Source organism: Bicyclus anynana, chromosome 17 (assembly GCF_947172395.1).
Source record: "Bicyclus anynana chromosome 17, ilBicAnyn1.1, whole genome shotgun sequence".
Lineage (NCBI taxonomy): Eukaryota > Metazoa > Arthropoda > Insecta > Lepidoptera > Nymphalidae > Bicyclus > Bicyclus anynana.
In genome coordinates this window covers 5801403-5826038 of record NC_069099.1, presented here as the reverse complement: position 1 = coordinate 5826038, position 24636 = coordinate 5801403, and the positions used below count along the sequence as shown (strand labels likewise).

Below are 24636 nucleotides of genomic sequence, written 5' to 3'. Positions count from 1 at the left end.
TACTGTTACGAAAGGTTACGAGTAAGGGTGTCACTGTTTTCCCGCTTTTAGTATAATGTTTTGCGAAATGGTAATCACCGTGACATTCAGTTTTGGTCACTAGATCCAGAAAGTGGCATGAACGTTTGTGGCCAAGTTATATTCTTTGTTTGTGGCGTTTCCATAGAGTAGAATGTTTATGGCGTTTCAGTGCTAGAGTAAGTGCGGTCCGTCCGTGATGTGACGGCTCCATGGGTGTGACGGTGACAGTTGACACTGACACTGACAGACGTTAGCCGAACGAAGTTGAAAATACAACAAAATGTATTTCTAGGACGAGGCCTAAGACGCATGATCAATTTTCTGTCTGTCCCTATCTTTTGTAAAGATTTCCCACGGTCAGCGAACGACTATCGATTTAAAATAAATGGGACAAAAGTCCTAAGGCTCTAAAAATGTGGACTTAGTGCTGTGTTTTACGCTTTGTGTGTGTAAAAAATGTTCAGCAAAGCGGTGTTGTGTTTGTCGACCTTATACTTTCATAGTAAGTGGAAATTAATATGAAAACGTTGTGAATGTGCGATAAATCGTTTATGATAGTTATAAACGTGTGGCATGGCGATCGTTTCAGGTGTAGCAGCCCAGGGTGAGTGTACTGACTTAAGAGGCAGGCTTATAGCCAACGGCCTCCACTATGTCCCCGGGCCGGATACGTGCACCCTATGCGTGTGTGACAATGGTGTACCGAAAGTGTGCAAGGCGGTACTGTGCTCGCCTCCTCAGGTAGGCTTTGGCAATTTACTATTATTATACTTAATGTGTAATTATAATATCTAATTATGGTGGATGATCTGATAGTAGAATATTTCGTAGCCACTGCTTATTAGGGATCATAAAAGTTAAAAAATGTATTTTTAAAGTTTAGCCTTAAGTTTAAAGAGACCAAGAGCCCACCACTTTTTCAGTATGTAATTCAGTTTATCACAAATCCCATACATTTTATAGATTGACTGATTCAGTGATAAAAATGCCTAAATGCCTATATGTTAATCCAGGACATAATCTATTCAATTATAGTTATAATTCTATGGTGTCTGTGTGATCTTTCACACTAAACAAACAAACATCTACACAAACTTTTGCATTTATAATATTAGTAGGTTTAGTGTGGATGAACACTTTCATATCATCAACTTATTTCAGTCAGGACAAGTTTGTCAGGTCTGCCAGTTATGCATAAAAAAGGGTAATACTTTTCAGGATTGCCGATCATTTCGTGTGGGAACCACATGCTGTGAGTTCATTTGTCTGGACGATGTAGTGAAGCCTGCAGAGGGCACTGAAGCAAATGTGAGGGTTGCAGCCGGAGGTGCAGCCGCTGTGGTACTCTTGACTGTGGCTTTTGTGGTGTATAGAGTGAGGAAGCAGAAGAGACGTAGACCACCACACACTGAAGATCAACGGAGTTTGACTAGCATTGGGTGTGTTATATTTATTACTAGATTTTCTTGCTTAACTCGTCTGTCCAGGTTTTCGTTGAAACAATACATTTAAGCCTGTATCCAGGCTTCAAGGATTACCCAGGTTATGTTATTTCTATTATTAAATTATATTATAATTGATATTGTGATGTATTGTATTTCCTATGAAGTGTTGAAACTGTCCTAATTTTTCAGTTACCATCAATGGGTTCATTGTTTGCTTAACTATCACTATAAACTGCCTGTAACCTGGTTGGTTAAAGATCATGATGATTTTATTCTGGGTTCGAGTAGTTGGGGTAGCAATGACAGATAAACCCACAACTGATGCACCCCACATTCAGCCTCTGCCCCGCAAGAATGATTTCCCATCCACACATCCTGTCGCCTGCATATCTTGGGAGTGTCATCAACAAACTTGCCAAGCTATAATGGTCATGGTCATTATCATTAACATAACAACAACTATTCACAAGTAAAAAAAAAATGTAGTGGTTGTATCAGTAGAATAACAGTAACAGTAACAGGAAAAAACAAAACAATGGAAGGAAGTAGATAAAAAATGTTTCATTATTGTGAATTTTCAAGCCCTTTGGAGTGATAGACTATAACTATAACAGCTATGTTTTTATTGATATTTTTTATTATTAATCAATAAATGAGCATATATTTGAAATGAAAAATTTACTTTAAAAAGTTAAAACTATTAAATGATTGTTTAAAAAAAAAATACTCTAAACAAACTTTTATTGGTATTTTTCGAAGGGTTAAATAATGTATGTTTTTTGACAGCGCCTTACACAAATAACAATAAGACTGTCATTACCAAATGACATTGAGCACCATTAAGACATTAGAGCCGCGTCTGGGGACTTGTTTCATGAAAAATACGTGTCTCTAGCTAGCTGCTGATCAGTGTGAATAGACAGTGTCTGGGTGTCTGCCATGGTACTTGTCTGTGACGCACTATGTCTGTAGATTTAAACGGACCTTAAAATATGTTTCTCTGTTTGTAGGTACATCAGCGGCAGCATGGGGTACATGGGCGGCGGCTGCGAGGCGACGGTACTGGGCGCGTGGAAGCCTCCCTCCAACTACCTGCCGCGGGGCGAAGCTCCCCCACCGTACGAGGAGGCCATGGCCCAGTGCCGCCAGGAGCCCGTCAGGTTAGTTATGTATGTGAACACTTTTTCTATTACTATTCTATTATTTATTATTTATAACTAGCGGATGCCCGTGACTTCGTCCGCGTGGAATTCTGTTTTCCACAAATCCTGCGGGAGCCATGGATTTTTAAGGGATGAAAAGTAGTATGTGTTTATCCAGGAAAAAATGTATTTCCTTTCCAAATTTCAGCCAAATTGCTTCAGTAGTAGCTGTGTTAAAGAGTAACAAACATCCTTACAAACTTTCGCGCTTATAATATTAAGTAGGAGAGGATTTAATCATCATTAATATGATTTTACTCATAATTTAAACTAAACACTTCCATGCGTTTTACAAAATAAAGGGTCTTAAAAGACAGACAGAATGACAACAAAGTAATCCTTAAGAGATTGTTTTTCCTTTTGATGTATAGATTATTATAATAGTCTTCAAGTACATTTAACTATCTGGCTTTTCAATCATACAAATCCTCTTGATATCAATTAATCCAGTAAATCGTGTCTTTTCAGTCTTTGGACATTTTATGATAAAAATCTAAAACAGTAAGACTTAAAAAAATCAGTAAACCTATCAGAAAATGCAAGTTTTAATTCATAAAACTATGAATATATTTTACAATTAATTTTAAAGTTGTCATTCAGGAGAGATCTGTTCTAGAAATATGTAAAACTGAAATAATAATTGATTAGCTATCACATATTTACATGTAAATATAGATTTTTGATATATAATTTGGATGTCCGTGTATTCCATTGATATATGTGTATTAATTACACTGGAGTATTTGCAAAAATTTCATCTTTCCACAGAAAATGTATCTTAAAATGACATCATATTCATACGCACAGTATACATTAAGCAACTATACCTTTTAATGTTAAAAATTCAAACTTTAATTTGTCATACCTTGCGTACATATCCATGTATCCCCAGGATATAAAAAACAAGTCGAGTTTAAACTAAGTTTTAACCAGTATAAATCAATATATAATAACCAACATCGCCTTTGCATTTTATAAATTTTAACTTTAAATGTATTTAAAATACCTTATACTCGTAATCTATGTATCCCCAGTAAATGAAAAACATGTAGAATTCGAGGAGAGTAGCTGAATAAATTAATTCATCATTGCTTATAATGAAATTTATAAATGATTCTATCAAATGAAGTGTTGTTGATAAATCTTTGTAACAGTGGTATCGTTCTGGCCCATAGAGTGAGCAACGAGGCGTCGTTCCACCGCACGTACGCGGCGGCCGTGGAGGCGCGCGACGACGTGTGCGCGTCGCACGCGTACGTCAACTTGCCGCGCCCGCTCACTCAGGTCAGTATTATTATTATTTATTACCCAGAGTTGCTAATATGGGACCAGTGAAGAGAAATATATACTAAATTTCATCCAATGACATCAGAGTTGTCCCAGTCCCGTCTCTTTCGTACCAACGCAATAAAAGAGATAGCGTTATTTCCGGTTGCGCAGCCATTAGGTTTCTAAATTATCTTGTTGGTCGCATGTTATTGCACCAGAACACAGATCCTCAGATGCTTATGTATGTGCCATACAAATTTCGACCATGGCCATTTTCTTTTTATATTATTTTATAGTTACAAGTTTATTGGTTATTAAGATATGTTCCTCGCGTGTCTTGTAAAGTGTTGAGTTGTTACATAGGCACTTAAGAGCGCGCAGCACGTCTGTACGTTATGGATAAAATTCGAAGCGCAAGCAAGACGCCGAATTATGACTTTCACGTGAGTGAAAAGCACGGAGCGATTGACGCGCGACGCAGATTTTTATGACGTGAGCGCCAAAACCAATTTTACCTAATTGCAAGTAAATTAAACAACATAACGAAAAACAATGGCCATGGTCAAGATATATACCTAATTTTCTATATAAAACAAAAATTTAAAAAAATAAGTTTGCTTTTCCTGAGATGATGATGATGTATTTTTCAAAATCGAGAAAAGTTTTACAAATTGTGTATTTTGTATAGTCATAACGAAGCTAACATTTTGAAATATCATTTACCCAAATATCAGGCTCCTAACTTTTCCAGAATCTGAGATCCAGAACCATTTGTAACCACCAAATTACATATTGCGCACTCTTAAAGATTAATTTGTCAGGTTTGTTTGGGACAGCTTTTTGTGGAAAACATTAAACAAATCAGTTGATAGTTTATGCTCCTTTATATATGATCAAAGTGTTGTTTGTATGTACAGATAGCGAACACTCAGAACTGCTACAACGCGCCGCTTCTGCAGCCCGTGCACCCGGCCGAGGTGCGCGAGGCGGGCGTCCTCGCACATCCCTTGGCTCCGAACAGTGAGTTTATTGTATTAACTTCATAGAGCCAGTGATGACCTATGGTCAGTGACTTGGTCGCTAGCTATGGACCTCATATGAAGGCCCACAAAGTGAGTGACACAAATGTCATGAGTCACACAAAGTGATGGAACAAGCTATGCTATGCGTGATCGAACCAGAAATGAGGAGATCCTCAGAAGAACCAAAGTCACCGATATAGCTCAACGTGTCGCGAAGCTGAAGTGCCAATGGGCGGGGCACATAATTGTAAGAGCCGATAGCCGTTGGTTGGTGTCTCAAGGTGCGGCCGACCCCGCACCAGATGGACTGACGACATCAAGCGAGTCGCAGGTATTCGCAGAATCGTGATGTTTGGAATCCCTACAAAAGGCCTATGTCCTGCAGTGGATGTCCATCGGTTGATATGGTGATGACGATGATTAATAACGGCTCGTTTTAATGTTATGGCAGTGGGCGCTGTCGGGCCAGCAGGCGGCGGCGCTCGCCTCACGGGCTCGCTGGGCGCCATCAGCGCGCGCCTCAGCGTGCCGCGCGACGACCACGAGCGCCCGCACAACGTGCCCGGCTTCTACGCCACGCACACGGCGCTGTACGTACCGCACGACCAACACACCCCTCATACCTTTGACTATTTAGACTATGGACCTGTTTCGCGCCCAAATTCACCTACAAAAAGTCTGTCGTTTTTTGAGGGGGACGAGGCAAACTCACACATCGAAAATATTTAACACCATTAAATATATCCTGTATCCATACACTACACACAACTATGAATTTGACTCGCAATACACACACACCTAATATTTACACAGACTAAGAAACATATAGCTTAGACTATCCACAGAATATATACATAGAATAATCGATTACTTGATCGATTTATCGCTGTTCCGTCAAAATAATCGATTCTTTTTAGAAATAGTTTTTAGTAAAATTTGATAAAATTAAGGTAGAAATACTTACAAATGAAACGTTACTCCATCTTTTACTAGCAGACAGAGCTGTAACGGTTTACGAGGCAGGTCCTTTCTTTTTAATGGTCTAAGCGGATCTTAGACCATAATACAATCAACTGATGATTGACAAATAATGTGTCCATGTTCAGGCACAGAACGATCCCGCGCATCTCCACCGCGGTGGACACGTCCACGCTGGAGGCCATGGGGCTGGGCTTCACGCGCGCCGACCGCTCGCTGCAGGGCGAGGTGCGGCGCTCCTTCCACCGGCCCGTGGAGCGCGCCGACCGCATCGACCGCGCCAGCACCGGACGCAGCGTGCCGCGCAACCTCAACATCGCGTCCACCGCGTCCGTCGCGCCCGCGGACGCGCACCGCCCGGACGCGCACGCGGACGACGCGTGAGTACACACGTCTTTTCATTCTACATCATTATCAGCATGTTTTAACTAGTTATGTAGTTAAGACTCACTACGTTGCTCCAATGTCGGGTTTAGGGTGATGTTGCTAAGTTTATTAACGACCACTATCAGATTTATTTATTTGGACCACCAGCAAAATAATATGAACACACACAAAATATTTTACAAAATAAGGGTAACATAACACGTAATTTTACTTATAGGTAGCCAAAGCATGCATAAAGTATAGGTCGTACGAATAATAGAATTTAAAATTGACAGAAAAACACTAAATGTAAATTTAAATTTACACATTTTGATGAAAGAAAATGTTTAAACAAGAAATTTAAATTTTTTAAAATTACAAGTCGATCAGATGGTAATAATAATGACTGGGGCCGGTCTTAAGGTGCTCTCCGAGGCACGTGTAAGTTTAACACCACCAACTTAACTCTGAAATTTATCTGAAAAATTTCTTAGAATAAAGAAAAAATCGCATAGCCCGACCCAGGTTTTATACCCAGGACCTCGTGATCAAGCACAGACTTATTAACAGAACAATGAGGCATTCATTCTTTATATGTGCATTACAAACGTTTGTTGTTTTTTTCTCCCCTCCATTGTCATAGTCCTGTACTGTGCAGGCGAGGACTCAGCGTTTTAACTATCATTAAGTCTGTGGCGAGAAGACTATTCCTATGAGCACAGGTGTAGGACTCACTTTGTTCTATCGACATATCGTGTTTGTGCAGGATATCTCTGCGCTCGATGTCGGGGCGCGCGCGAGTTCACAGCGACGAACAGGACGTGAAGCCCAAGCCGCAGCCCGACCACCCCACTCTACCGCTCACCGTTGACAAGGTAACATCCTCATCATCATCATCATAATCATCATCACCATCAATATCATCATCACCATCACTGTAGGGTAGTTGACTCATATCAAAATTAATATAAACAATATTAATTTCGTATAATACCTTACATGGAATGAGGGTCCGAAATACATCAATATCAACTAATAAAAGTTAAGGATTTCTTATAAAACTCGATTTAAAAATTATGGATTTTTTAAATTTAAAAACTAATTAATATTTAACTAATATTTCTGTCAAATGTTCCGTTTGGTAAAGGATTTGTTAAAGTGACGTCATAAAACAGTTAGAATATAGACCATCATGGCCGACAGCGTTTTGGCTCGTATTGTCAAAAAAATATTTAAAATATAAAATTTTCGTCTCAAAAAATATGATAGGTAAATATTTTTTCAATCTAGTAGAACGATATTTGCAATTTTATTTAATTAAAGACCATTAAAAACTAGTGTCAACTAGCCTATAATAACTATTATTGATCTTTTCCTGATACTTTATTGACAAAGTTATAGTATATCGACTATGCTGGTGGATATTATCTATACAAATACACAAACCTGAAGAGTTTGTTTGTTTATTTGATTAATTGAACGCGCTTATCTCAGTAACTACTGGTCCGATTTGAAAAATTATTTCAGTGTTAGATGGCCCATTTATCGAGGAAGGCTATAGGATATATATTGTCCCCGTTTTCCTACGGGAACGGGAACCACGCGGGTAAAACCGCGAAGCGTCAACTAGTAATAGTATTAGGACGGCCATTTATCGACGTTGTATTGTTTGCCGGCAGCCATCTTGCGTGTGCAGTTACGAAGGCAGCGCGCGCGCCGAGGACGCCGACGACTATCGCAACGAGTGCGAGAACTGCCACTCCACCAACAATCCTTCAGGGTAAGATATTTCTGTGTTGTGGCCATCGATCTCCTATTAAAAAGTGGATGCACAATCAGCGACCAAAAAACGTCCCCACTCAATGAGTGCCAAACAAAACTTCTTGGCACTCAATTCAAGTAGTCGCATTTGCAAATTCAATCATAAACTCAATTTTTAAGATTGAATTTGCTCTGAATTTGGGATTTTATTGAATATTGGACTATACTTAAGGCCTTTAGGGATAATTTTCTTTACTAATAATTCTAAAACTGTCAAAGCAAAGTTGGTCTGTTTTTAACTGAAATTTTCTACATGATTGTGCGTCCTTTTATTATAATTAAATAAATAAATTTAATATTTTAATGTTACCAGCGCTTAAATAATGCTACAGGTAAAGTGTTTACCTCGCAATTCTCCTCGGAAAATGACCGACCATTTTTTGTGGCAACGCCAACCAGACTTAACAAAAAATCCTCTGCTTAGCTTAAAAGATGTTGATTTGGCACTGGTTTGTTGAATTTTTTTTCCCTGTTTTTTTACATTAGTGTAACAATTATCTGGATCGAATACTCATAATGTTGCAATTAGTAACTACAATAACTCCTAAATCTTTAGTTGTCTCTTTCGTTAGATATAAGTAATATCACACTCTGTATCAAAGATTATAAATCAGTCAGTCGATTCAACAACAGCACTCGACAGTTCCACGACCCAAAACCCGATCCGGTCCTACAGGTGTTCAGTTCAAGACCCACATACTTCAAGTCGCGTCGCAACGATACACAAATTTATTTTTCGCTAGCGTGTAAATTAGTTTGAGCTCATTTTTAATATAGCTAAAGGATTCCTTGTATTGGACACATAAATGTCGCGGTAGCTTATAGACGCGGCCACGGACTCTGTATATTATACGATAAATTACAAAGTGCTTACGTACTATACGTTAATAATTATCATTGATGACTACCTGCGGCGAGATATTGCTCAGAGTATAATAAATGTGAAGGTTGTTCCAGTTGGGAGGAGTCTGCCGACGGCACGGAGTGGGGCGGCACGCAGACGCTGCAGCGGCGCGCGCCCCCGCCGCCCGCGCCGCCGCCCGCCACCGCCACGCTGCCGCAGCCGGTCACGAGGCACGGGTGAGGACACGTACACACACACACACACACGCATACACACACACACACACACGCATACACACACACACACACTCACTTGACACATAAAACTAAACTAAAACTTATTTCAAAAATAAAAAATAAAGCGCCGTCTTTGAGCTCAGGCAACGCAACAAAAAAGGGCTGTTTCAAAGTTTCTTAGGAACGCCATCTACTGGTAGTTTAAAATAACAAACATTGTTTCACTATGCCTGTAGATGGCAGCAATCATCTTGAAAGCCTCGCCCGATTAAACTTTTCGTAACGTCAGCGTTTACTCCCCAACTCAAGCGTGCGTAATGATGTTTTACTTCAATAAAACATATAACTTTAAAAAGCTTCGACCAACACCTTAAGTAGCTATCACTCAACTGTTGGATCGAGAATCGGATACAGAAGGCAGTGATACTTGAGACGGCGCGTATTGTGAGGAGGTTGCTCACTCTGGAGCCCTGACCACCGGTCGTTTGAGCACTCAAATGTCCCTCAGTGGGAGGGTTGATTTTTCTTTATAAATTTTTGTTTTATATTTTATTTTTATATAAACATTGATAAATTTAAAAAAAAGACTAATAAATAAATGAGAGAAAAAAATAACTTTGAATTTTCTTTTGTAGACGTAACACAATGGACAACCCATCGAACTGGGAGAATTGGTTCAACACCATCCCGGACTCGGACACAGAATCTGAGGAGGAATGAGACGAAACCACCCTGTTATAATTTAATAAAATCACAAATACCACACACTAGTAATGTCCACCCTTGTGCACTTTCGTCTTCATTTGAAGTTTTCAATCAAAACTACAAACGGGTAGCACAAACAACCATATTTATGAACATTAAGATTTAAAACTCAATTCTCTTCAAAGTAAAGTGGACCTAATCACTACTAGTTAAAGTTCACTTTACTTTGAAGACAATAGAGATTTAAATCCTATGTTGAGGTTTATAAATATAGCTGTATGTGCCTACACGGCGGTTTGACAAACGGCTAAAAGAAGATAAGTTCGTCCGAATTACACCATCATCGGATTAGCGAGGCTCTACTGTATGTAATATTAAAAAATCGAAAATGAGTTTCATAGTTACCCTTTCAAGCTGCAATTACTCAATCTATTTTGTATGTATATAAGACTACAAATTAAAAAAAATGAGTATTTTACTTATATACAGCAAAATATATACATTACGTTTCTTCCACTGCACATAAAGAAGGTAGTTATTTTTTGTTAATATTTTGTACAGTATTACCAAAAACCGAATTTACTAGTCAATAATGTAAACTCACCTTTTAATTCAAACTGATTTTATCACCAAATAATTTAGATTTTAGTAAATTACTAAATAATGTTACATTTGCATCTTCGGAATAACTAATAGTTGGTTTCCGAGTATGGCGAATAAAAATTAACTTTATCTCAAACTGAAGTACTTGTATTGTAATCAATTTATTCCGGCAAGTCTATTTGGGTTTCAGTTTATCCATCTTTTACTGTATTGTTGTATGTTATTGTTTAATTTAGTAAATAAATAAATAAAATAACAGACCAAGGTGTTTGTGTGTTATAGACATTGGTTCGTTTCGTTAAAGAACGTTTCTTCAGTTTTACATACCAACACACTGTCTATCAACTGTCAAACGCTTGTTCGTAAACCTACATAAAAGTTTAAACAGACTTCCTAAAGTAGACAAACCATATCTATGTTCAATGAGATGAATCAGTGCACAAGTGTGGATATACCATATTTTGACTGATGAATGAATGTAATCTGAATTGAATGTGTTTCTGTCATTTTACATTACAAAACTCTAAGCGTTGATGTACTCGTATAACTATATAGATAGACAATTGTAGTTAAAAATCCACTTGTTCTACTTAATTATTTTTTACTCTCTTCTTATTGTCTAAACTGAAAGTATTTTACTATTATGTTATGTTTACATATTTGTGTGGATTTTTATTATAAAACGATTTATCTATATATTGATACGTCTAAGCCAAGGTTACGAAAGTGCTTTTGGAAATGTAATACTTTATCAAAATTATAAATAATTGTTGTATTCTTGAAAATTTGTACACATTTATGTGGTAAAGTCAAAACGAAAGCGCTCAAAAATTTAATGGTGTGTGTGTGTAAAATGTATAGAAATAATACTCGGAAAATTGTATGTTCATTTGTAGTTATTTGTTTCTGTATCAAACGAACAATCTTTCGTTATTTTCAGTCAGATTATTTCGCAAAAAATTGCAATATTTATTGAGCGTCTCGAAACTTCGAAGCTGATTAGAAGGGTGGCTAAAATACTAATTAAACCTAACTGCCTATTATTTCAAATGTTATTCTCCAAGTAACCAACACCTTAAGAGCCTTTTTACTGTAGCATTCTCTATCATAAAGTCTACCGTAGAATCCACGACTATGCAGCGTGTTAAAAACTAAACTTGCGTTACGTATATGCGTAAAACACTTAATTGTCATTTACTCAATGTTATTGACGATTGTTTAAGGAATTACGCACGCGATTAACAGCTGCGAACATTAATCGTAATTTCAGCAACTCCGCGACTGTTAAATTTACCATCAGCATTTATGCAACGTCGCACTCATCAGCATATCGTGGATCAGCTTATACGCAACGTTGCACTTGCGGTTGCTCTGTCCATAATCGCAATTAAAACATCGTCGCAGACAGTTTTTCTATCTGATTTTATACAACCTGGCGTACGGGGTACGGTAAATCATAGATCAGCCTTTACACAACGAACTCGCGGATGCACAGACAAAAATCATCATTTCAGCAACTCCGCGACTGTTAAATTTACCATCAGCATTTATGCAACGTCGCACTCATCAGCATTTCGTGCATCAGCTTTCACCCAACGTAGCACTTGCGGTTGCTCTGTCCATAATCGTAATTGAAACATCGTCGCAGTCAGTTTTTCTATCTGATTTTATACAACGTGTATACAGGGTACGGTAAATCAATGATCAGCCTTTACAGCACAGCGCACTCACAAATGCACAGACAAAAATCGTCATTTCAGCAACTACGCGACTGTTAAATTTACCATCAGCATTTATGCACCGTCGCGTTCGGCAAATCATTGATATTTTTTTTCGCAACGACAAACAGCGTCACTGAAGCAACGATGCGAAAGTATTTAGTATCATGGTTGTGGCAAAAAAAGCAATGTCGTATTTGCGGATAGTATTTTAAACATCGATATTTAAGTAACGTCGCGGACGGTATATCAACATTTCAACAATTATGCGATTTGGTGGACCAAGTTTATAATTGTTGTGTCTTCATATCGTATACGACACTCTTGTCGTAGTCGCTGCGTGTTGTCATGTTGCCTATACATTTGATTGTCTACGCGGCAGCTATGTGGAAAGGCTCATAATATATTCGGTTGTGAAGAATTTCATTATTCGTTCGCATATCTCACTACTGTCACTTCATTGCAAACTGTTTGCGAGGAGAATGCAAAAACTAGTTTCTTTCTTGTATTTACCTTAGAAGACATGAAATATTATACTAGTACCAATCTCTTATTTCTCATGTCTTCTATGTTCTAAATGTTTCTTTATGTATAAACTTTGCATACTACTGCCGAATACTGAAAAAATACATTATCATAATTACCTAACCGGTGGAATTTGTGCCAGTTAATATGGTCCGATCTATAATCTATAATATATATCAAGAATGTTTAAGAACACTTTAAAAATATTATGAAAACTTTTACTGAAAATGATGTTAAATTTAGTAACCTTTATGTATTTGTTCCTTTTGAAGTATTTCCATTAAATTGACCTAAAGCAAGTTGCTTAGTGTTTATCTTAACAGTTTAGTTTTCAGTATTCGGCTAGCAAGTTATAGAATCTATTATGATTAAGAGTTAGGATAAGAAAAGAAATGACATTCCCAAATTACTTTAATAAATTCACAAATTATTTATTTTTTTGCACATGGTGTGATCTAATATTTTATTTATATTTATTTTGTTCACTATTAAGATTTTTACACAATGTTTACCAAAGAATTATCCATTTGTTTTTTTTAAGATTTTTTATATTGTTTATTTTAAGATTTCGTTGTTTGTTTATAATGTTTATTGGTAAATGGGGGTATTTATCGAGAACATTGGGGTACCAACTTCCAAGAGTTTTCGATTGTGGCTAGTTTAAGACAATTCCTTTAGGTATCGCTAGAATGTAAGTTAAACTATATATTTCGACATGGAACAGCATAGACAGTAACTCTATGGGTTCATTGTTAAATAAAGAACAATAATCCTGAAATTATTGTTTTCAAGCAATAAAAAATATCTTAGTCGTTAGTGACTTGAAAAATGGAAGAATGTCCTTAAGAGTAAGTTTTCAAGTATAATATTTGCACGTGAATCTATTCGGAGTGAATTTCTCCCAGTTTTAGCTGTCAATTGTTACCCACGCTACAGACTTTTCAACTACGCAGTTTTAACTGTACAGTTGTATCTAATCGAAATTTCAATAAAATCAGAAAATAACTTCACAGTTAAAACTGACGTACACGTAGGATTTAACTGAACAGTTCGGCTGTTCAGTTAAAACTAAGCGTTAGTTACCACTACATTTGGCTACTGGCAAACAACTGGCTGTACAAGCGATTAAGCGTTCCGCTACGACGTTGTGTAAAAACCGAAAGGGGTGTGGATTTTCACCCTACTCCTAACAAGTTAGCAATCCATCTTAGATTGTATCATCACTTACCAGTCAAGTGAGTTTGTAGCAAAGAATGAAAAAAAATAACTTGTGATAAAGTTAATTTGAGAACTTACTCTAATCGCTTAGCTCTTTGCAGTGTGTGCCGAAGCATTTTTCAAGTTGTGGCAATAAAAAAATATATAAGAATAGTGATTCTAATAATTCCCGTAGTGCAGGTTAGTTCACACAAATTTATTTTTTTACATTATAGAATCCAGTTTTGTGAATTTAATAAGTAGATGTGTTTAGTGTTAAACTAGTGTATAATGGTGCCAAATTGGGAAATGAATACAAGGAAGTAACGAGGATGTCGCTATCGAATTCATGTTTTTACAAATCTTAGCTAGGTAGACATTCGAGAATTTAAATCTTTTCTAAATAAAGTAGTGGGGAATCTAGTGGGCGCCTTATTCGTATTACAACAATATAATAAAAGGTCCCGACTTTTGCAAGTTCAATTCATGCTTCATAAGGTCCGAGGCTCACAGGATCATCATCATTAACAGCCCATACAGGCTCACTGTTGAGCACGAGTCTCCTCTTAAATGAGTGGAGTTAGGCCTTAGTCCACCACGCTGGCCCAATGCGGATTGGCAGATTTCACAATCGTAGAGAATTAGAAAATTCTCTGGTATGCAGGAAAACGATGAAAGAAAAATATCGTCAGGAAACACCTGAGAGGGCCAGCGTGGTGGACTATTGGTCTAAAAATTCTGAGAGGAGAGTCGTGCTCAACAGTGAGCCGAATATGGGTTAGTAATGATGAAGTATGGTATACTTCCAATCGACACGAATATGGCGGCCACTAGCTCTAGTCCAATAGTTATGATCGAGCCACATTGAAGAGCTAATTATGTAATTAATACGAACAGGTAAATAAATAAATTAGATGTTATAAAATATTTTTGATGGGACAAAATATCCGATGTCGCCGTGTTGCGGATAACAGATAATATTTTAATATTTAATAGTGATCGATGTTATTTCATATACCCATTGATTAATACACGAGTGAGGGTTAATGTTCGAATTATTTTATATGAATAAAATTAAACAAAAATACATAATATACGAGTAAATAATACAGTTTGCCTACGCTTTTCAGTATTTTGCAAATTTCTATAGTATACTATGTTACTTTGAATTTTTAGAAAATACATTATGTTAAAAGACTCAAGTCGGACCTAAGTACCTAAGTAGGTACTCACGACCGACCTTAGAGTCTTTTTTAGTTAAGTTAAGAAGACTTTGTTTAAAGTATCTTGATAGTTGTACTTTAAATGTGTTAATGTGTGTGTTTAAAACACTCAATTTTTTGACATTTTAAATGTGCTCTATTTAGTACAATGTCTCTATTTAGTACAATTATCAAGCTACTTTAAACAAAGTCTTCGTTAAGATGTTATTTTCTAAAAATGTTGTAGTTTCCATCAGTATTTATAAATACAGATTATGTTTTAAGTTATTCCGCTAGTAAAAAAAAAATGCAAAATATTGGAGTTTTTTTTGTGGGTTTTGGTCTAAATTGCTTAAAATCGGAAAAAAAGGGAATAGAATTCGGACATTAACCTTAACAGATACATGTAGTACGGTTTGAAAGTTCTAATCTATTTTTGATTAAAATAAAATTATTATATAAGGAATCGTTAGAATTAAGATTTTTCCCAAATTCATTTCAAGCAGCATTCTGATGTTGTTTTTTATGTACTTACCTACTATGCTTTAATTTTTTTTAATAATTTATTATTAAAGTAAAAAAAGTGGTGTTTTGTCACCACAAATCTAATTTTATTAATCTAAGTGATTTGCATATTTTGAAAAAATGATTTCTTTATTATCTGTTGGATAGAAATGCCATTTATGTTTTGAGGCCAGGATTTGATTCAAGGTCGTTAAAAACTTATGTTTTGTTTTTATATATTTTTGACATTTTACGTAATATACGTAATTTTAGTTCAAAAGCAGAGTAGGCATAGCCTTTTTGTAAAGAATTATATATGAGTTTGGGTTTTTGGTTTGTCCCGAAATATTTATAGCGCAGCTTTTGTAGTTTTATTTACACACGTTTTTTTTTTCGTTTAGTGCTAGGTTATTCTTATTTACTTTTGTGTGATACAGTTTTAAGTATCTTAGAGAGCTCTTATAAGACTTATAAATAATAATTAAACTTCGTGTTACTAAAATTAAGATTTGGATTGAAATGGGTTAGAGTCTGGCTAATGAAAGTCTGAAATCGCCTGAATCGCCCGCCAAATTTAAAAAAATATTTAAACTAATTAAAAAACATGCATTTTCAAAATTTTTTTTTTGTTTGAGAGTACATTACTACCTCTAAATACATATTGAACTCAGGTATACCAATATTTGCACTATAATTTTCAGAATTTACTCCGATTTTTTTTTTCATTTGGAGGGCGATTTCAGTCTCTACTTTCATTAGCCAATCTCTAAATAATAATGCATCGAAAAATGGGAAAATCGTACAACAAACAAAGTAACAAAATGTTATGACATGTTAGTATGTTGGTCAGGCTTCACAACAATATTTTAATCGATGCCAATGACACGTTTGTTTATTTTACATTTTTACGGCTCTCTATGGCAGGGTCTTCATTCTCTATGACTGTGTATAAGTGCAAATCACATTATTGTATTGTTATTGTAATTATCATAATTATTTTATGCCTAACACCTTCACAGTTTATTGTCTATGAATTGAATGGCAGATGTTATGCCTAGTTTCGACTACTTGAGTATTTTAGTCGAGTACGAACGATTTTTGGGCGGTAAATCCAAAAATTGTAAAAATGTAAACATAAGTAGTCTGAACTAGGCCTTATTTTCAGTTCGACAGCACGTCTTTCTGATAATAGATTGTAAAAATTGTGTAAAATTGCTGTTGAAATTGTATAATTATAAGTTTCGAATTCGTCTTTATTTCATACTCATTCTAACGCGCTGCCATAGATCATACTAACACGATACCATAGACAATATTATTGCACAATAGTGTTGTTGTAGCTCTGGCCATGTTACATATCGAATTTCTTTCTACAAACGTTATCGCTTCGAAAGTTGAAAAAATGGATGGGAGACACATTCGTTATCGATAAGTCACGTGATCTAATTTCATTCCCATAGGTACATGTTTTTTTTTTCGAAGCGTTAGCTCTTATAAAAAGAGAATCGATGTGTAACGTGCCAAAAGTGGCAGAACTAATACCTAAAAAAAGTGTTAAAATGGACGACAACTCATAATGTACTGTTTTTACACTTATCCATAGAAAATCAAGATCCTGTTCAAAAATAAAATATTTTTTCTAAATTATTTATGTTAAGGAGTTTTTTCACTTAATTTTATATTTATATCGAACCATATAGATATCTTAGTTGCCCACCAAAATATTGAAATCATTCCAAAGCAATTTTATTATTAAATCTATATTGTGGTATTAATTTTTAATGACATATAATAATTATTATTGATAATTATGTATTATATTAATATATTTAAGCCAAAACTGTTGTACACGAAACTAAAATCAGTTTTAATGCTATTCCGGTTACAAACAAACTAAGCTAAACCAAGTTTTCAAAATTGTACTCACTTTTTCACAAGTTCTATAGTCTTTCCACTTTCGCAAGACTATTTAGCTTTGGATAAAGTATTAAGACCTGACCTGAGATGTACCTACATAATATATTGACGGGTGCATTGTGAAGGAGTAACACTGAGTATCACTTAAGTTTTACATAGTATCGTAATTTAAACATTACGTTATAGTACGAGATCCGGTATAAGAAATATATATCCTCATCTGTTATTTATTTGGTATGAGAAATTAGTAATAGGAAATAATCACACACATTGCAAATAGATTGACTAGTAAACTTGCGGCCGGTTAAATGGTTTTTAATTTTATATTTTTTTTAATCTACTTCCCTATTGATTATTAAAAAAATCATACACCGTTATCATCGTTAAAAGAATATACCCAATAGAAATGAAAACGTAAAGGTTGCCTGCTTTCACATTGCAACTGTGTTGCCAGATATAAACAGTTCAGTAATGTTATTTATATACCTTTATCAGTTATTTAGTCGTCTAATATGTCAAATGAAAGCTTATTTTATGTTTAATTTATCTATTCAGTTGCCTTTGATCTGGTTCATGGTTTTCTATATCTTGTTTCAAAGGTGTGTCTGGCCCCAATTTAGACATTGCGACCAGACACACACATTTTACTAGGCAACCTATTTGCAATGTATCACTGAATATTATGTCATTAATTTCTTATCACTAATGAATAACAGATGAATGTATATATTTCTAATGCCGGCTCTTAGACCATTCCAAATACTAAGACGATAATGCCGTCGAATTACTGTTAAATCCTAAGTCAAACTCCGTTTTTCGGAACGGGAAGAAGAACTAAACCTTTTACGAGTAACCTTATAATATTTTACGATTCAAAATTCAGGAAAATAATACTAAGTTGCGTGTACAACAGATATGGTCGGTAGATACCTTACTTATTGTGAAGTGAGTATAATTCGAAAGGAAATGTAAAGCTGTCGACATTGTGATTTGTTAATTAATGTATCACGATAAGTATTAAATACGTTTCCGAACCAAATAATTATATTAAATAAAACAAATAAATCGGAATGTTGTATTGTTTTATTTCGTAACTCATCTATATAGCTCATGTATAGCTAACTTAAGTAAATCAGATCTTGGATATTATTTTGACTTGTCCATGTGTTCTAGCTACTTATCAGACGCTACAATATTGCTAAGGCATTATGTGTGTCACAATCTTCTATATCTATACTTATAATAAATCTGTAGAGAGGTCAATTCTGTACATGAAATCATCGATCGTAGATCATTAGATGGGCCCCGAAGCGTTACGGAATTGTCGTTGGTTTCGCAAATACTTACGAATGAAAGTAACAACTTTCTCATTATATTCATGTTGCGGCTTGTGTTTTAACACTTCCAAAGTGATCACGAAGACATAATTAAGGGATTAAACAAGAAAAAAAACAGTAAAATATTTTTTAAGTCACAGCATGCGCTTGTTGCATACTAAGTTAAGATGTGCGTGCACGTCTTTGATTAATGACATAACATCGTGCGTTCTTTAATATGGAGGGGCCCATCTAACAATTTATATCGATGCATGAAATATATTTCCAAAATAATTATCAGAGGGTAATTAGTGATCGATATTGATGCCAAAAATGCAATCAGTAAAATTTTTGTCTGTCTGTATGTATGTTCGTTATAGAAACAAAAACTACTCGACGGATTTTAACGAAACTTGGTACCATTGTTCTTCAATCTCCTGGACAGGTTATAGTAAACTTTTCATCACGCTACGATCAATAGGAGCAGTAAAGGGAAATGTTGGGAAAACGGGAGAAGTTACTCCATTTCACAGCAATATTACTGGATTAAAGAGGTCTACGAGCGGACGAAGTCGCGGGCGTCCGCTAGTTTTAAAATAAATGCTTTTTTCTTTCTTTACATTGTCTAATTTAGATGGTAATATTGATTAATAAATTAAGAATAACAATGAATAGAAGAAGATTTGAGAGTTGGACGTCACTGGCTATGTCAGGGTCTGGCAGCCAGGGACCGCATTGTCTGTAGCCTGCTTCCTGGAAAAATAAAACCAAAAAGTCGTTTAATACTCAATTAACAACGTTACGAACGGTCGTATCCTTAGCTGCTTTTGTGAGTGACTATCGCGTTCCAGCTCTCCAAGCCGAGTGGCACGTCGATTCTCTTTCTACGATCGCTAACGCTTCGAAAACTAGACGGATCACGTGATGAAGATCTGTCATTCCCATATTTTTTTTTTAGTTTTCGAAGCGTTAGCGATCGTAGAAAGAGAATCGAAGTTTCACTTGTCTAGAGGGCAGGCATGACGTCCGGACTTATGCTCCCTCCTAATCGATTTACAATTTAAGGAGGAAGCGGGGAACTGGCGCCTGTGACTTAAAAAAAGGTTTGGACACGATCGCGTAACAATATCGTCCCCACTGTCGTCACTCCTTGTTAGGATTGATGACAGTGGGTGACTGTTGTCCTTCACTCAACTCAAGACTTGATGTCTGGCAAGCAGTGGTCACTCACCGTGGAGTAGTCGTGCGGGTAGCAGGCCGTGTGCGGCGCGCGCGCCGGCAGCGGCACGCGGTTGCGCCAGCACGCGAGGCGCGCCGCCATGCGCACGCGCCCTTCGTCGCCGTCGTCCATCGTCACCTGTACACATTTAGATTACTAAAGCCATACTTGAGGCGTACTGTTTACTAACTAACAAAGGAAATGAGGTTAGAATACGCATGTAATTTTATTTTAAATTATGTTGTTTTATAAAATATTATTCAAAATACATTAAGTTTATCTAATTGTTTTAAGTTTATTAGTCAAATTTATTTTCATCAATTTAAGAACAAGTTTATAATAATTATTATTAGGTGTGTCATGACTAGCGATTTATACCTTCTCTTTTAAGTTGTTTGTTGGTAAACAGTACTTCTCGAGTATAGCTTTAGTATAAGTGTGTAAGTATACAGAGAAAGTTATTATCAACCCATATTCGGTTCTCTGCTGAGCTCGGATCTCCTCTCAGAATGAAAGGGGTTATGCCAATAGTCCACCACGCAATGCGGATTGGCAGACTTCACACACGCAGAGAATACAGGAAATTCACAGTGAATGTAATAGACGAATATATAAAGCTTTCGTTGCTTTCGTCAAAATTGTATACGAATCGGCAAAATAATTAGTCGTCTATTTTTTATCTGTCTGTGTGTGTATTCATAAACTTCGTTTACGAACTCTACGTAGCGGGAATGCGTAAATAAAACTAGCATTCAGGCTAGTGACAAAATCTCCGTTAGGTACTTAGCCGTCGTCGATTGCTTTGGGTAAGCTCCCACTAAACACACAGGTCACATCAAGTAATGCGGTTCATACGGGGCATGTCAAACTACCAATTTTCGTATCTACACACGTTCGTCAAAACTGAGGACTGGACCGGGTATAAGTTTGACACTCTGAAGTTCTTTCAAATGTACTATTACAATACACTATTTACAATATACACTATTTACAAGTTCTTTCAAATACACTATTTACATTGTACTATTTTTTGTTAATAGATAATTATATTTATTCTGTTAGGAACCCCTTTCAGGTGAATGGATCTTCTAAGTATTGCTATTTTTCTCAAACTTGGGCAATTTGTTTCGATTCCCGTCCAGCTATTTTTCAAATGCCGTCTTCCCAATGTGTGTAGGTCTTTAGGGACTAGGATCAACCTATACAACGTTTACCTGGCGGTCCTTCGATGTGGCATATGAAAAGCTTTTTATGCCTTAAAACTGGGTTAGATATAACATAGTGCAGTAAGGATAAGGTAGGATACCGTCAACTAATGAAATGCTGAAAACTACCGAAATGTGACAATGTATGCCCTCTTATTTTCGAAATTAAGTATACCTTGCCAAATTCGTTCGTAACATTCCCGATAATCCGCAGTCGGCAGTGGGGTAGGGATGCCCCGCGCGCACGATTTCATACCCGTGCAGTGCTTCCCTCTGCCCCGCGTGCACGATCTCATACCTGCGCAGTCCTTTACCCCCCATCGCCCGCATATCATGGGAATGTCATGAACGAAATTACCAAGCTATACGTAAGTTGCCAAATCCTACCAGTTGATTATAAAACGGATTGTTGACCGGCTTCCCGGTGTTGCTGCAGTTGGTGTAGACGGCGAGCAGCAGCAGGTTGGTGCCCGGCACCTCGGTGCCGATCAGCGGCCACTTGCACGGGTTCGGGGTCCGGCGTAACAGCTCCAACGACTTCGGAGTACGCTGCAAACATTATTAACATTAAAAAATAAAGTTTAAAAACTATAACCCGACTACGTAAAAAGGGGTTTAAAAAGAACGAAACAAGAAAATATTTCAGATTGAAATAGACTAATGCATAGGAATAAAAATGGTCATGGTAGAGCCTATGTTTAAAATAGAAGTGTTCCTGCATAATCACATTAGACCGTATACAATCATTACCCTTCCTTTTGGCTTCGCCGCAGTCGGGTAAAAATGCAATACAAACGTAAGATAAGACATAATTCTTTTGCGCTATACTTGTTTTAACATTATTATTTATAGGTTAGTAAAGTACCCTTGAGTACAATTTAAGATGAAAGCGGGCTAACTTAATAGGAGTAAGATGAAAAACCACACACTTTCGCTTGGCGGTACGTCTTTGTCACTAGGATGGTAACTAGCCACGTCCGAAGCCTCACACCAGCCAGACCTGGAGTAATTAAAAAAAAAACTCAATCGGCCCAGCCGGGGATCGAACCCAGAACCTCCGTCTTGTAAATCTGAGCCTTTGACGGTAAAGCATCCAATGTTGGAGCATGCGTCAGCGACATATTTCTTGAATAGACAGATATATAGCCCAATAGTGGCGAAACACTTTTTTATCCTCCTCTGTGGCGTATTGGTATGCGCGGTGGATTTACAACACGGAGGTCCTAGGTTCGATCCCTGGCTGGACCGATTGAGGTTTTCTTAATTGGTCCAGGTCGTTGGTGGGAGGCTTCAGCTGTGGCTACTTACCACCCTACCGACAAAGACGTACTGCCAAGCGTTTTAGCGTTCCGGTACGATTTCGAGCAGAAATCGAAAGGGGTGTCGATTTTCATCCTCCCCTTACACTTTTCGTACCCTTTGGGGTATGTTGGAAGTACGGAGCTTCTACGACGTAGGAACATCTACGGCGTAGCAAATGCTTAATTTCAACACAACGAAGTCGAGAGGCTCATACGTCGTAGAGGAGCTGCGTAGCAATTCTAACAGCCAGAGCTTTAATGAAGTTTAGTTTTGATCACTTTCATTATTATTGACAACCACGATGCACGATGAAATAGTATAATTAATAACACTATACTTGGACGTTTGAGCCACCACAGTCCTAACTCTATAATTGGCTACCGTACGCTTACCAAAATGTACCTTCAGCGTTTTCTATATTATGTCATACTTACCTGTGAACTGAGAAACTTTATGCCTTCATATTACTGTCGAATACTGCCAAAAAGACATTCGTACTTCTCCCTCTCGTACTGTTCGCGAATGTACTTGCGACGCTTCTCCTTCTCTGCCTCAGTGTCGCCACTTGCGCGACCAGTATGCCTGGAACTCATAGAGCGCCCGCGAGCGGTCGCACGCCGCAAAGCGCGTCCGGTTGACGAGCACGCGCGGGTCGTACAGCCGCTCATACTTCTCCCTCTCGTACTGCTCGCGGATGTACTTGCGACGCTTCTCCTTCTCTGCCTCAGTGTCGCCACTTGCGCGACCAGTACTTTACCTGGAACTCATAGAGCGCCCGCGAGCGGTCGCACGCCGCGAAGCGCGTCCGGTTGACGAGCACGCGCGGGTCGTACAGCCGCTCGTACTTCTCTCTCTCGTACTGCTCGCGGATGTACTTGCGACGCTTCTCCTTCTCTGCCTCAGTCTCGCCACGCGCGAGACCACCTTTGTGCCAAACATAACAACGAGATATCACTTGGTGCTTCAATATGTACGAGCCCTAGCTCTAGCTCAACTCAAGAGCGCTTTTATCCATACAACATGCGACATTAAGAATTTGTTTAATACATTTACGACAAATAATGCAACAAATAATGAAAGGCAGTAGAATCGGGCGTCAGGTAAGTCTAATATAATTTACAAGTAATATCATAGGATTAACCGGGCAGTCGAACCCGGAAATGCAGCCAGTTTCCTATTGTATTGTTTCTCAATAATAAAAAAGTGTTATCTACTTACAGGATGTCAATATGGTGATAAGCGTAAAAACCTCCCTGCTGATATGTACAAGTAGTTGTACTGATGTCCACATTGACCGCAATACTGAAGATAACAACTGAAATGAACGCATGAAAGTGCATTGATTATTATTATTAGATATGTAGGTATGTATAAAAGCGAAAGTCGTTCATCAGGAAATATCGAATCGCTTAACGAAATTGGCTAAAACTTGCCACGGACGTTCATAGTCGATAAAAACTTGATTTTGCGAACTCAAGTCAAACAAGTAGAAATGTCATACTAACCGGTGCCGCAGATTTCAGAGTTTCAATCACAGGCGGGAAGCAGACAGCCTGATAGTCGTGTACCCAACGTATTTTGAAAATATTAGCGTTGAGCAAAGCCGACATGGCCGCTGGGTATGCGTTTGCGAGATGTTCTCTGAGACGTTCGTCCTCTGTTTCCTCTTTCACGCCGTTGGTGGACACTATCCATCCTCCATCGTCGATCAAGAGACACGTCCAAATGACACCGTCGCAATGTGGCTCGCAGATATCCTCTTCTTCTTCAGGACACTAAAGTAAAATGGAATCAAAACATTAACCAAACTCTATTTCTTCAAAATTGTAAAAAACTAGCGGACGCGCACGACTTCGTCCGCGTGAAACTCGATGTAAACTTTCAACTACCCCTACCCAACTCTACCCTTACCCTACCCCTACCCTACCCTACCCCTACCATACCCCTACCTTTTCTTGAATTTTTTTGCTATAAACCTCACGGAGCCCGAGACCTTTCCAACGAATGCAAAACCGTGGA

At 37.4% G+C, this 24636-nt stretch overlaps 2 protein-coding genes across 5 annotated transcripts in view; one reads left to right on the top strand and one right to left on the bottom strand.

The window, feature by feature from the left end:
• Positions 1 to 271: 271 nt before the first annotated feature.
• LOC112052187 (uncharacterized) lies at positions 272 to 18646 on the top strand. 3 transcript variants are annotated; one of them, XM_024091174.2, is made up of 12 exons: positions 272 to 523; positions 611 to 762; positions 1240 to 1460; positions 2477 to 2626; positions 3844 to 3952; positions 4855 to 4957; positions 5411 to 5549; positions 6066 to 6317; positions 7070 to 7178; positions 7983 to 8083; positions 9082 to 9204; positions 9840 to 18646. In XM_024091174.2, exons 1-12 carry the CDS (start codon positions 478 to 480, stop codon positions 9922 to 9924), a joined length of 1590 nt encoding a protein of 529 aa, XP_023946942.1. In that variant the 5' UTR covers positions 272 to 477; the 3' UTR covers positions 9925 to 18646. The 3 variants fall into 3 exon arrangements, with proteins under 3 accessions (XP_023946942.1, XP_023946941.1, XP_023946943.1); XM_024091173.2 differs by having other exon boundaries at positions 2477 to 2635; XM_024091175.2 differs by having other exon boundaries at positions 2477 to 2635; positions 9072 to 9204.
• Positions 18646 to 24636, bottom strand: part of LOC112052182 (voltage-dependent calcium channel subunit alpha-2/delta-3) — a 39594-nt gene continuing 33603 nt past the window's right edge. For both annotated transcript variants that reach the window (XM_052886367.1, XM_052886368.1), the window contains exons 21-26: positions 24123 to 24392; positions 23836 to 23932; positions 23375 to 23541; positions 21703 to 21864; positions 20123 to 20248; positions 18646 to 19644 (exon numbers count right to left, since the gene is read on the bottom strand). In XM_052886367.1, coding sequence (XP_052742327.1) covers positions 19522 to 19644; positions 20123 to 20248; positions 21703 to 21864; positions 23375 to 23541; positions 23836 to 23932; positions 24123 to 24392 — 945 coding nt within the window. In that variant the 3' untranslated portion in view covers positions 18646 to 19521. The remainder of the gene's footprint in view (positions 19645 to 20122; positions 20249 to 21702; positions 21865 to 23374; positions 23542 to 23835; positions 23933 to 24122; positions 24393 to 24636) is intronic.

Bases quoted from the DNA above. Each gene is read 5' to 3' on its own strand.
- LOC112052187 (XM_024091173.2), top strand. From the start codon at position 478: ATGTTCAGCAAAGCGGTGTTGTGTTTGTCGACCTTATACTTTCATA. The intron at 524-610 runs GTAAGTGGAAAT...CGATCGTTTCAG, and splicing joins GTCGACCTTATACTTTCATA to GTGTAGCAGCCCAGGGTGAG. The intron at 7,179-7,982 runs GTAACATCCTCA...GTTTGCCGGCAG, and splicing joins TACCGCTCACCGTTGACAAG to CCATCTTGCGTGTGCAGTTA.